Source organism: Nicotiana attenuata, chromosome 2 (genome assembly GCF_001879085.1).
Source record: "Nicotiana attenuata strain UT chromosome 2, NIATTr2, whole genome shotgun sequence".
In the NCBI taxonomy this organism is placed as follows: domain Eukaryota; kingdom Viridiplantae; phylum Streptophyta; class Magnoliopsida; order Solanales; family Solanaceae; genus Nicotiana; species Nicotiana attenuata.
In genome coordinates, this window is record NC_031990.1 from 52,928,732 (window position 1) to 52,942,549 (window position 13,818).

General features: G+C 35.4%; 1 protein-coding gene across 1 annotated transcript; it reads right to left on the bottom strand.

The window, feature by feature from the left end:
• On the bottom strand, nucleotides 1,238–8,923 carry LOC109210063 (uroporphyrinogen decarboxylase, chloroplastic-like). The gene is made up of 6 exons (XM_019373438.1): nucleotides 8,616–8,923; nucleotides 6,333–6,454; nucleotides 5,647–5,757; nucleotides 5,273–5,461; nucleotides 4,007–4,132; nucleotides 1,238–2,024 (listed from the first exon to the last, which is right to left on the bottom strand). Exons 1-6 carry the CDS (start codon nucleotides 8,731–8,733, stop codon nucleotides 1,509–1,511), a joined length of 1,182 nt encoding a protein of 393 aa, XP_019228983.1. The 5' UTR covers nucleotides 8,734–8,923; the 3' UTR covers nucleotides 1,238–1,508.

The following is a 13,818-nucleotide window of genomic DNA, read 5'->3' on the forward strand; positions in this document are numbered from 1 at the left end:
TTGTCATTTCTTCTCTTAATAAATATCATTTGTACTGGTTTATTGTTAACTAGCTTACCTAGCGGGTTGGGTTAGCTGTCATCACGGCTAGTTGGATTTTGGATCGTGACAGTATCAAACTTACAATTTTATACAAAAGAAATAATTTAGACAAAATAATAAAGAAAGACCAAATTTTCAGTTCATCTCTTTGCATTGAATTTTATCATCACCACATTGTAATAATGTAAATACAACTACACATAATGGTAAATCGAGAAATGAATTTTAATTAAGTGTGAAAATGTAATACTTAATTTGTTGGCCGTGTACAAATAAAAACTATAATCATGACTGAAGTAGAAAACAACTATTAATGAAATTTTTTTCTCCCATATTTCAACTCATCACCAGAAAATGAATTATATCTCCATCAGTTTGAATTTTCATTTTCCCCTTCAATTTTTGTGTTACTCATCATACTTATGTTCTATATTATCAAACGTTTGTACTTATTAGCATGAGGTACATGACAACACAATATGCTATGATATATATGACACACACACATTTGCTTTGGTCCTTGGACTAAATATTGTGCTATGTTCGGACCTTAATGACGAAACTGCTTTAAATTTGCCTACACGAAAAAGAGTGATTTTTCTCTAGTACAAAATATGGTAGAAGAATAATGGCTGAGCATGTCTAGACTGTTGAGACGTCACATGTTTGCTAAAGCTAAAACTGGAACTTAGCTTCTCACTAACTACATCAGAAGCAAAATCCTCTACTTCATATACAATATTGCCTTAGCGTCTGTGGTGTGCATAGGCCAGGACGAGTGAGGATAAACCTACCTACCAAGGAAAGGGCCAGATCTTGATGTAGAAAGGAGCTGTCGAGCTGAGGCAGAGAAGCTTGACAAACAATGAGAAAATCAAGCTTGCAAATAATGAGAAAATCAAGCCTAGTTGAATAGGCTTACCATTTACCAAAGGCACCTCCACCTCCACCTCCCCCACAACAGTAAGCTTTCTTCTCTTTCCTGAAAAAGTATATGCAACTGGCAAACAAACCGCAGAGACGGAGAGAAGAAAAAAGAAAATAAACTGCAGCAACCAATATATAAAAAGTTTAGTGGGTTCAACTCTAAAACTTTACCAAAGTTGAACCAGTCAACTTTCAGTTAGAATTTACTCTCAGATACACAATGAGAAAACCTAGCTTCAATTTCAGTTCAGATAGAGGGAAAAAAACACATTCCAGAAATAATGCTTTGAATATATTCTTTCCCTGTTCATAGGAAGCATTAGATACAAATGAGAAGAATAAGAGATCTCTGGAAAGTTAAAATTAATAACAATCTAATCTGTTTCCAAAATTAAGACCTTTGACAACCTCAAAGAAGTGAGCTACATTTTCCCTTGTTCATAGGAAGCATTACATACAAATGAAACAATGCGCCGAAGAATGAAAGCCCTCGTGGAAAATATGGAACAGGTTAAAATTGATAACAATCTAATCTGTTTCTAATACCTAAGACCTTTGGCAACCTCAAAGAAGTGAGCCACATTTTCCTCAGGTGTACCAACTTTGATGCCATGTCCAAGGTTCAAAATATGTTTCCCTCTGCCAGCTTTCTTCACGGTATCGTTTATCCTATTGGTAATAAATTCTTTTGAGCCAAAAAGCACTCCAGGATCCACGTTACCTTGTACAGCCACATTGGGACCCAGTCGTCTCCTACCATCAGCCATATCAACTGTCCAGTCCAAGCTGACCACATCTACCCCTGTCAAGAGTAGTCTCTCAAGCAAGCCACCTGATCCACTTGCGTAAAGAATCAGCGGAAGATCAGGATGGGTTAGTTTCACTGATTCAACTATCTGTTTTAAGTAAGGCAAACTGAACTCCTCAAAATCAACTGGGCTTAGCTCTGTGGCCCATGAATCAAAGATCTGTACTGCTTGAGCACCATTGTCAGCTTGATATCGGATATACTTAGCCATTGAGGTCGCAAATTTTTGAAGCAGTGCATGAAGGACCTACATATCAACAGCAATTGATAACATTGCAACATAAATTGGCAGAGCATAAGCTAGTGATAAAATGTTCAAAAGGAGAATTGATACAGGGAGTTGATTGACCGTGCTTTAAGTAGTAATCATAACCCAAGTATTCATTGATATAACCACCTGAAAGGACATGTAATAACATGTAGATCATGGGTGTGGAAATTTACATGCATAAGATTTATGCCATTTTCAATTTAATGCCACTTCCAAATATTGGTGATCACATGATCCAATGCAGAACAGGATTTGTCAAATGTTTCAGCAGTGTGTCTTTTTCTTTTCTCCTGGGCAGGGTGGCTTTGGAGGATGGATCTGCAGGTTGTTTTAACATGCTAATTAAATTTTCAACAGGAAAAGGCTATTTTGTTTAAAAAGTCAGGTATCAATAACAATGGCATACAGCCCCTCAGGTTCAAAAATATGGCAGCTTTACTATTTCTAGAGTTATTGTTGTTGGCTTCCAGCAGAAAAGAAAGGAAATGAACCAACTGAATCTTCAATAGACTTTGTTTCACCATCTAAAACTCGCAACGAGCAATTAGACAAAAGAGCCTGAGCTTAGCTTTCCCTTAAATTTACATTTCTCCTTTCTCCTTCCATCAGACACCTCTGAGTTTCCCCTTTTCTTGTCCTTACATTTACCTTCTCGCATTTGCATAAAAAACAAATCTAAGGCCCAAGAAACCTTGGTGCTAAAAAAGATTTCTCCTTTCTCCCTGCCCCTCCTATTTTCCCTCACATCACAATTTTCAGTTCAAATTCTAGGAATCAAAACTTATTTGCCCCAAAAGTAGAATGTGCTCCATGCCTTTTCTTTTTATTTTCGGTTTGGAATATAACATAACATATTTACTGCTCTCTAACAAGAGAGTGATTGACATAAGACAGTGCTTTTGTGATTTTCCTGATTTATTTTTCCCCTGTTTCCTTTTGATGAATTTCTTAATGCATTTACTTGGTTAGACCTCGATGAACGAGGCTTCGTTCTTCAACTTGTGATTTTGCTAGGGGCGACAAAGTACATGGCCCATCCTTTGGCAAAATAAGAACAGAATTGCCACTTGCTCAAACTTGAGGGAGCCCAGTGGCAGCTTGCCAAACCATAGAAAATCCAGGTGAAAACAACAGAAAGAAAAAGACCACATCAGCATATCACCCACCTTTAGGAACTAGGCTAAGATGACTTGTTTTGGTGATAATGGTAAAACCCTCACCCTGCACTCATAGCAGGAAGAAAAGGAAAAAAAGCAGAAAAACACGCTCCTGTAATTGATTGAATTCAGTCATCAAATCACCAATGATAGCCTGCAAATATCTACCCCTCCCTTTCCCTAAACAGATATAAGTGTGACAACAAGAGGATCAACGTCTACAAATCACGAACTCGGCAATCCAATATCGGAACTGTTTCTGGGAGAAACTCCAAGCTGAGATGACTTGTTTTTGGTGGTAAGGAATAAACAGAGCTAAGATGACTTCTTTATGAGTGGTAACGGATAAAACCCTCGCCCTACCTTCTATAGGAGAAAGAAAAGAAAAAAAGCAGAACAAACAATGCTCCTGTAACCGATTGGATACATAAGTCATCATATAACCGATGACAGCCTCCAAATATCTATCCCCTCTCTTTCCCACAACAGAGAGAAGTGCGACAACAAATAGGATCAGTATCTACATATCAAGGTTTCTGCAATTTAATTGAAACTGGTTTGAGAGAAACTCCAAGCAATGGATGGTTGAAATAAATCCTGCACTAAATTAAAATCGTACTGAATGTGAAATATCCATCAACATTGCTTGGGCTGTCCTAATACGGGAAGCAGGACCAGGGAATATCAATGGAAGATTCAATAAAAAGATCAGGATTGAAAACATAATATGATCCAATCAATTAAACAAACTATGATTGTCACTGTAGGGTTTAGTAACATAGAGAAGCAATAGTAAATTACCTTGGGCTCTGCAAAAGCTAATCTCTTAATTTTTGTGAAGTTCTTAGAGGAACCGCCTTCAATCACGTATGATGCCAAGGTAAATGGTGCCCCAACGAAACCCAGAACTGCTGCTTGATTATTGACCTAGCAAAGCAAAGATAAGTTATAACACAATCAACATGGTAGCATACAGGTTATAGTAACAGTAATCAGGTTGTGAATTTAAGCAAAGCCCAAAAGTTTTCTGTTACTCCATTTCAATTTTATGGCATCATTCCAGTTCGCGGTTGACACTGTGCTCCATATAAAACTTTTACAATTTTCAAGAACTCAATTTATTAAACTAATCAAATTTTAAAATATAAAATTTGATGTGATGCTTTCTCTAGCAAATTAATTGTGCAACCAATTCTTAATTTTGTTCCACTATCAATAATTATTACAAGCCATTAATATCTTAAGTTCCATATCCAGTGTATTAACAGTTGGAGTATAATTTTACAACATTTTGCCCAAGGATCTCATACAGTGACAACAGAAGGAGATTAGTAGAGATGCTGAATCTTTCTGTCAAGAGACCATGAGGGTGTTTGGCTAAGCTTATAAGCTGGTCAAACTGGCTTATAAGCACTTTTTGGCTTATCTACGCGTTTGGTAAAATTAAAAGTGCTTATAAGTTAAGTGCTTATAAGCCAAAAATAAGCCAAAAGCCATAAGTTGGTCTCCCCCAACTTATCAAATTTCAGCTTATAAGCACTTTAGCTTTGACCAAAATATTTACTATTCTATCCCTAAAATACTTCTTTTTAGAACAAAACTCTTCGTATACCCAGTTCTTCAGCTGCTTATTATTAATTTCAGCACTTTTATCCAAACACGTAACTGCTTATTTTTTAAATCAGCTTCAGCACTTAAAAGTGCTTTTCAGCACCTAATGTTTATCAGCTACTCTAAATCAGCTAAGCCAAACGGGCTCTATAAGCAAATCACAGTTTATATCACATGAACTGCCCATAATATTTAGCAAACAAAACATTGCTCTGCAAGTTTAAGTTCCTTTACATTGAAGATCTCAAACTACAAACATATGCAGCTTTTTCGAACATCATCATACATGAATTTTCAGAAGGAAGCAATAAGTTTCTCCTCGTTGGAGGTTAACAAAATCCCTCAACTTATTTCCACCTCTGGTATTTCAACATAAAAAAAAAAAGAGAAAAATGCTCCTTAACAGATAACCTCCAAGGTCATATATATTAAAAATAAAACAAACAAAGAGCAAACCTCTTTCCGCAAAATTGTTAATGCTTCTCCGACATATGGAACTGATTCTTCAGGAATGAATTCTCTAACTTTCTCAACATCAGTAGCTGTTCTCGGTGGATCAAATATGACAGGACCCTTCCCCTTTATGATGTCAAAAGGGATGTTCATTCCAGAGAGCGGAGTAAGAATATCTGAAAACAAAATGACCTGCCAACATGAGGAAAACCATTCAGAACAAACCAATAACCAATAATAGAGCTAAGATGATAGCTTGTGATGAAACACCCAATGATGGGGATACTGCTCTGGTAAAAAGTAAAAATAATGAAATATCCAACAATAAATGCAACACCAAACACATGCCGAGATAGGACTGCAATAAAGTTTCTTACCCCATCAGGCTGGAATACTTTCCATGGCTGTAGAGAAATTTCTACCACAAGATCTACATTTTCTGATCTCTCACGGAAGGATGGATGCTTCTCACAAAGGATTTGATAACTCTACACAAAAGAAATGCTGAATAGTAATTAGATGGAAAATGAAATGATCTGAAAATTTCTAATGCAAGTGTAGAAAATAGATCCACATAAGAAATCATGCAGATCAAGCCTTAAAACTGCTAACATAGAATTCAAAAACAAAGGCAGCAGAACTAGAGCTTTGAAACTTCTCAAGCTTTATGATCCGCACACTCTGTCGTCCTACTTGAAGTCCAATGAAACATCCAACAAATATGATTCACAAAATTTTACCAGCCCTTCGCTTTTCTCCTAAGTTTCAAACAAAGCAGAAAGATAAAGCCATTACATTCTCATGCAAGCAGCTGATTAGTAGAGAAAATGCATCTCAGGTACATCAATTAGTAGGTGTGAGTATATAATGTCAGATCCCTAAAGACGAATTTTTAAGTTATCTATTCAAAGCCATTTAGGCGAAAGATTATCTTTAACAGAATACATCATCTCTTGCAGAGCGGATAACATGAGTAAGTCAAAATTTGCAGCATGGAATGCAGTTAAGATCTCTCAGAGAAGTTCAGGATATACTCAAAGTTAAAACAGAACTATAAACCTGCCTTCATATACCTCCCTGCTTGTCTCATAAGCCAAACAGGAGGCCTTTCTACTTCTTTACCCCTAACAGCATCAAGCAACAAAGGTTCAGTTGCATTTATAGCTTTTGGTTCAGCAACAGTTCCTGGAAATTAAGAGCAGCATCAATCACGCGACCATGTAAAGAATACAATAAATCTATTTGAAATTTTGGAAAATTAGAAGGTTTCTAGTCCTGAGAGATAAGCACATTAAATCCAACGTGCAGTGCAACAACACAAGCATGCAAGAGACACTAGCCACGGATTCAGTACAAGGAGAATCTAAAGGATATGTAGGTTTATCTTTAATAGCTCACTGTTTGACTTTAGGACATTGCTCATTCATTTAGCTTGTTGTAGAAAAGAGTATGAGAAATATTCAGTAAAAATTATGCTCATTTCCCATGGAGTCTTACTAATAAGTTATTCCAACCTAGTTGAAAAGTTTTTGATGAAGTTCGACCTAGTTGAAAAGCTAGAGATGTAATTGCCTACAAAAATATAGAAACAAGTAGCTTTAGCTTTTTATTAGGTAATTCCGTTATTGATTAGGATGAGTATGCAACACTTTGTGTAATCTATAACATCTTTAAAGAATAGGCTATAATGCACTATAGTACCCTAAACTCGACCTAGCAATTTTCCCCTCAAACTATTATCCTTAGCATTTTCGTCCATTGACTCACTCTATAATGGTCTCCTTTTTTAAGGTGGTAGCTAAATCTAACATTAACCTTCGGGTCCATTTTCACCTTGTGATTTTTCCAATTACCTATCTCTTTTGTAGCATTATCTCTATATTTTTCAAATTTTCTTGTTATCTTTTTTTTTCCTCCTTCCATCACCTTAATTCTTCTGTCATTCTTCATCCTCTTCTCCCAATCAAACTAACCATTGTTTTGACTTGTTATTGAAATATTTTAAACTTGTGATTTTATTAAGAATTAGATGGTTTGTGCTAATTCCACATAAGATATTATTTGTACAGACCACTATATAATGGCACGTACAATTAAACGAAGAGAACCGTGTATCCTTGAAATCAGTGGAGGAAAATTACCGGATTAGATTTGTCTTTTGTTGAATTATACTTACATTGTTTTAGTATTTATTTATTTTGAAGGCATAAGCTTTGACATCTTTTTTCAACTTTTTTGTTGTATTAGCTTCATTTATGCCATTGTTTGTTCAACATGTGTGATTATTCTTCCTTGGTTGTATAAGAGAGGTCGGCAGGTTTTGTATTTTAACAAGTCTTTCAAAAATTCCTTCATCATCAACTACACATCAATCCCAAACTAGTAGGACTTTGCTATATGAATCTTCGCCTAACCATTTCGCTCTAGTTAGGCACATTCATGACAATGCTAAATTGTCTATCTTTATGGCAAACCGAGAATTCATAAAGAGAGGCGCTCTAATCTCACAATTATCCCTATACATGCCAAATTATTAAAAAAAAAAAACCTCTAGTAAATTCTGAACTTAATGTAAGTGTAACACAAAATATATGTATTAAATTGAAATAGTTAGTACTTGGTATTGCCTATATGAATCATTTGCATTCTATTGTTAGCTAAGACCACATTGACCGCGAGAGTTTGTAGCTCTTCTGATACAACTTGCCCCAAGTGAATTTTCTTAAGCAGTCCCATTTTAGCCCTTCCAATTGTATGTTTGTGACAGCAATGGACTTATGCATTTGGATGTAAACCTAAGACTTGGACAAACCATCTCAAGCTACTTCAAAAAATTTCTTAGTCACCCAATTTTCTGGTAAACAAAAATCAAGAGCCTAAATAAATCTGTTTCCAAGGACGACCAAAAAGGGGAAGATAGTACAATGTTTAAAGAGTTGGAGGAAAATAACGTATTTGAAAAATTGCTAGGTATGTAAGTAGTTAATTTTTACCTAAGAACAAATAGGTTTTCTTCAGCTTCAGTTAATCGATCATAACCAAGTTCTAGAAACAGCAATCCACTGCACCATTTTGACGAATTTCCAAAAGTATATCTCATCATAACATAAGCCCTAACTTAGCCAAAATCCGGACCAAGGTATAACATAATAAGCTTAAACTAATAAACCATTCATAGAAATTAATAAACGATATATAAAGAAGATTCAGAAACAACAAATGAAAAACACATACAGATATCACCAATCACAAACAGAAACGCGTTGTTCTGGTGAAACTAAGCTGCATTGAACGATTGAAAAATATAAGAGGAGCAATTAGAAAGTCAAAAGGCTTGAAATTATACCTCCGACGGAGCAAAAGATTCTGGACTTGACATTACATCGAGAAGAAGAAGGAAATGCAGATTTAGATGAAATTGGGATTGCTGAGAAGGAGGACAATGAGCTGTAATTACAAGCCATGATTTCGGAGTGAAGTGAAAAAGAGGATTACGAACGTCGGACGAAATTGCTTTGCATTTCAAACAGTCGGTAAACTGGGTTTTGGCCAACAAAAAGAAAAAAAAAATAAAAAAAGAAATGGAGGAGTAAATGACAAAGTAGATAACTTCAAGATAAGGTGGCAGGATATCTCAAATCTAATAGTAATGGGTAAGCCTCACTTTCCATTGTTACTCTGTTTCTTTCCTCTTTCTTATTTTTTACTGCTCCCTAGTCCCTTCATGTTCATTTATGTGACACACTTTTGTCTATTAGTTAGTTTAAAATATTTTTTTATTTAAAAAATACCTTTAACTTTACTCATTTTATATTTAATGATAAAGTAATCTCCGTGGACCTACATATTATAGGTTCGTGCCATAAAAATAATTATTGCGGCCCTTCTACGGATTTTGTTTGAATACGAAATGTTTTGTGTACCGAGTTATTTTTTTTATTCTTAATAATACTTTTATGATCACACAAGTATTATGTGATCATAATACTTACCATCACATACCAAGTTTAAGATCATAAGTTTATCATCACATAAATGTTATAATATATTTAATACCACAAGCTTCAAAAGTTTTTAATTTTTTTTAAAATTACATTCCGAATGAAACGCTTTACCATTCAGCCATGGATGCAAAAAAACTCAGTGAGTGAAATAGGTTTTGATGTTCCTTCTCGAGCTTCTATTTCTTCTGTTAAAGGAGAGTCGAGAAAAGATGAAATAGGAAAACGTTTTTGAGAACGAATAAGATACGGGTGGAGATGCACATACATCACATAAATTGAAACTAAAGGAGTATTATTTTAACATGCTCATTCTATTTTTTAGGAACACCAAATAAGGGGGTGTTTGGGTAAGGTAAGCATTTTTTGAACGAACTTATTATTATGGATTTTTTAACCACTAAATAGTAAAGTGCTTATGCCCCAAGAATTTATAAGTCAAAAGGCATAAGTTTATTGCAACTTTTACAGCTATGATTGTTACCCATCGTTTTATAATGTATTGTATTGTGTTGTATTGTATTGTATCATTTTATAAATACAACGTTTCGATAGATTGTATTATTTGTTGTTAAATAACATTTTGCTGTTTGGTTTGACTGTATCGTACTATATTGTAACTGATAAGTTTACTAAAATACCCTTATTGTTTAAATATTAAATTTATCAAGAATTACGCATAAAAATAATTTAAGAAAACCTGTTTCTACTAATTTATCACCAAATATGTCTTATAAATAGATTAAGCAATTAAATCATGAAAATTCTAACAAAATTAGCAACTTTACGTTGGAGTTGGCAAAAGTTCTGGAAAAAAAAAAAAGGGACGAAGACAAAGTAGGTTATGGGTGGGAGATTTGGAGTTAAAACAAAGAAAAGATAAAGGGTATAATAGAGTTATGGAGTAATAAGTTAGGGCATAATTGAAAAGAAAAATAGGAAACAATCCCACCACACCAAATCGGTTGTTTAAAAAATGAGACTTTTTATTGTTTCGGAACAATGAATTTAACAATACAATACAACCAATTTTAATGAAACAATCAAAACAAACATTATTTTGAGATAACAATACAATACGATACAATGAGTAATTACCATCCAAAAAAGTTGTTAAGCACTTTTGATTTGATCAAGATTTTTATAATTTGTAAAATATTTAGGAGTCATGTGGGCTCAAAAAATGATTTTGCATTCATTTGAACAAAGATAGAGAGGGTCATAGGACCCTACAATTTTAGGTGTGCAAGTGAAAATTCAAAATAAGTTGTGTTATACGAAAGAAAACTTTGGACAGATTTAAGGGGTTGGAAAGAGGACTGGATAGCTGCACTATAATTTATATGAATCCCCCTTTTACGCTAATGTACTTAAATCGAGTATGACTATGGTATGGGTTCTTCAAATCCTTATAACATAGCTAACTACTACGTACTGTTCATAATCCACAGTAGGTATGTAGACATAATAATCCATACAAAATATAGGCTATATCCTAAATGCAAGAAAGTACGAGATGACCCTATCTTTTGTGACGATCTGATAGGTCGTCTTGATTACTAGCCTTCATTTCTATGTTCCGAGACCTCTCATAGCTTCATTTGATGTTATATGACTTATGTGCGTGGTCCGATTCATTTTTTGGAAAGCTTTTATGTAAAATTTTGGAGAAAACGTTTTTTTTTTTATTTAAAATGAGGCTAAAGTTGACCACGGTCAACGTTTTTGGTAAATAACCCCGATTTGGTGTTTTGACAATTCTGGTAGGTTCGTATTATATGTTTGGACTTGTACGCATGTTTGGTTGGGGGCTCGAGTGACCTGAGGGCGTTTCGGCGCATTATGTAAAAGTTGGCAAAAATTGAGTTTCAAAGTTGAAATCTTGAGTTTCGATGATCGATTCTTGATATTCGATGTTATTTTGATAATTTGTGGTAGCGAGCGAGTTTTTATGATATTATTACACTTGTGTGCATGTTCAGATTTGAGCCCGAGGGGCTCGGGTGAGTTTCAGGTGTGTTTGGGATGATATTGGAACTGCTTAAGCAAAACAGATGCTGGTGCGAATGTGCAGGTCTCGCATTTGTGAGAACCTGATCGCAATTGCGAGCCTTGTATTTGCGATGTCAGGCTCGCAAATGCAAAAGTTTGCTGGGACTGAAGACTTCGCAAAAGCAAAGATAGGTCTGCATTTGCGAACATGGGGTAGTCACATTTGCGATCCAGCAGTCGCATTTATGACATTGAGCGGGGGTAGGCAGTTTCGCAAATGCGAAGCTTTGTCCACATTTGCGATGAAGGGGTCCTTCGCAAATGCAAAGGATAAGTCGCATTTGCGACATTTGTGGGTCTATTGCACTGGTTGCTTTTGCGATCAGCTATTCGCAATTGCGAACAAACGTCTGCAGCTGGATAAAAGTTGAAAAAACGGGACTTAACTTATTTTACACCATTTTTCAACCCTAAGATCTCTAGAGGCAATTTTTAAAGAAGATTTTCTTCTCAAACTCATTGGTAATAACCTTTAACTAGTTTTCAATCAATTTCAATTACTTTTTCATGAATTTTAACGTCAAATCTAAGAATTTCAAGGTAGAATTAGGGGCTTTGGGTAAAATTTGTTAATTTTGTAAAATTTGAGATTTTAACCTCGAATTGAGGTGGAATTTCGAAATAAATCACATAACCGGGCTCGGGGGTGAATGGATAATCGAAATTTGATCCGAATCTCGGATTTCGATCAAGCGAGCATGGGGTTGACTTTTCAAATATGATCAAAATTGAACATTTTTTATTTGTGGGTAATTTCTAAAGCTTGTTTTGCATTGTTTGAATAATAATTGACTAGATTCGGTTGATTTAGAGGCTTATTCGAAGGGAAAAGCCGTGGTTGATTGTTGATTTTTTCTGAAAGAGGTAAGTGTCGTGGTTAACCTTAACTTGAGGGAACTAAGGTAGAATCGAGTCTATTTGCTATGTAAGTTATGTGTTGGGGACGACGTATATGCAAGGTGACTAGTGAATATCCGAATGCCATGGGATAAACATGCAGGTAGAAATTGCCTTACTTGTACCATGTTAACTTGCTTATTGTGTCTTCCATGCCTTAGATAGACTATTTATTAATTCTTTAATTACTCGCCTTCAGGTTACTTCTTATATTAAAATTGTTGCGATATTGGGTGTTGAGAACGTGGAATTTGTTGATTGGTTTTTGACTTTAATTGTGGAAAGATTTTCATATGACAAGTGGAGTTCAATATTATTGTTGAAGATGAATTTGGTTCCCACCTTGCTTGGTATTGTATTGTTGTGATCACTTAGTGAGGAAGAGTGAAAAGCGCGAATGGTATTGTCGTGCCTTAACTGCATATTGATATTCTTTCTTAAGTGAACGTGAGTCTATAGCACGAAGGTTGATGCCATGCACTTGCTTGCTTTATTGTCAATATCATGTCAGAATCAGGGTAAAATCACGAAAGATGATGACATGCATATGCTTATTTATATTACATGGTGAGGGTGAGAGTAAAAGCATGAAGAGTGATGTCATGCACTTGCATTATGATATATGGTGAGGATGTGAGTAAAAGCACGAAGGGTGATGACATGCAATTTATTGACTTTATTGCTTTCACTTGACATTTGAAATGTGGACTTGACTTGATGGTTTCGGTGCTTATTTTGAAAGAGGTTTACTTGGTGATTCTTACTTATCGTTTACTCTGCTTGTTGCCCCTTTCTACATGTCCCTGCCATGTTGCTATTTTGATGATTTACTCGTTATTCCGTTGCTTTATATATATATATATATATATATATATATATATATATATTCTGTACATGTTTTAGTAGGTGTCTTGTCTTAGCCTCGTCACTATATTGTCGGGGTTAGGCTCGACACTTACTGAGTACATTGGGTCGGTTGTACTCAACATGACTTACCAGAGCTTGAAATTAGTCTAGAATTAAACGGTGGTGACCAATTTCCAACCCTGAACATAAGAACAGTGGAAGTGCAAGGAGAGAAGGGAGAGGCTGGACTAAATACGGCTTTGGCAATTAAAGTGCATCAGCTTACCCCAGGAAAATCCCCTACCCAAATCTCAGGGGAGTCTCTTTCACACATAAAAGTGAGGCAAGGCACATACAATACAGACCACAAGAAGGTCCCGAAAACACAAGACACTGAAATGGTTAACCTAACCGAAGAGGAAAGGGAAATCAGATCGGATGATGAGAATGCACGAAGACCTCAGCGAATGCTGAATTTTCAGAATTTAGAGGCAACGGGAACTGGAGTAAAAGAAAAAATTTCACAATTCAATAACCTCTCCCCCAGGGGTTATCATAGCCAAAGGGGTGAAATGAGAGGATCATTACCTAAAGCTATAAGGCGGAACAAAAAGGACCTCACCCCTAATGTTTCCAATGATTAACACAATTTCATGGAACATTAGGGGCACGAAGTCCCAACAAGCTTTTAGAAAACTTAAAAATTTACAAATACAGTACAACATACCTTTTACTGCATTACAAGAACCAATG

What these genes read in the sequence shown, in the direction of transcription:
- LOC109210063 (XM_019373438.1), bottom strand. Translation starts at nt 8,733, where the DNA reads ATGGCTTGTAATTACAGCTCATTGTCCTCCTTCTCAGCAATCCCAATT. An exon ending in AAGTATTCCAGCCTGATGGG is followed by an intron (nt 5,462 to 5,646) that starts GTAAGAAACTTT and finishes TCATGTTGGCAG; the next exon opens with GTCATTTTGTTTTCAGATAT. An exon ending in TAACAATTTTGCGGAAAGAG is followed by an intron (nt 4,133 to 5,272) that starts GTTTGCTCTTTG and finishes TTGCTTTGCTAG; the next exon opens with GTCAATAATCAAGCAGCAGT.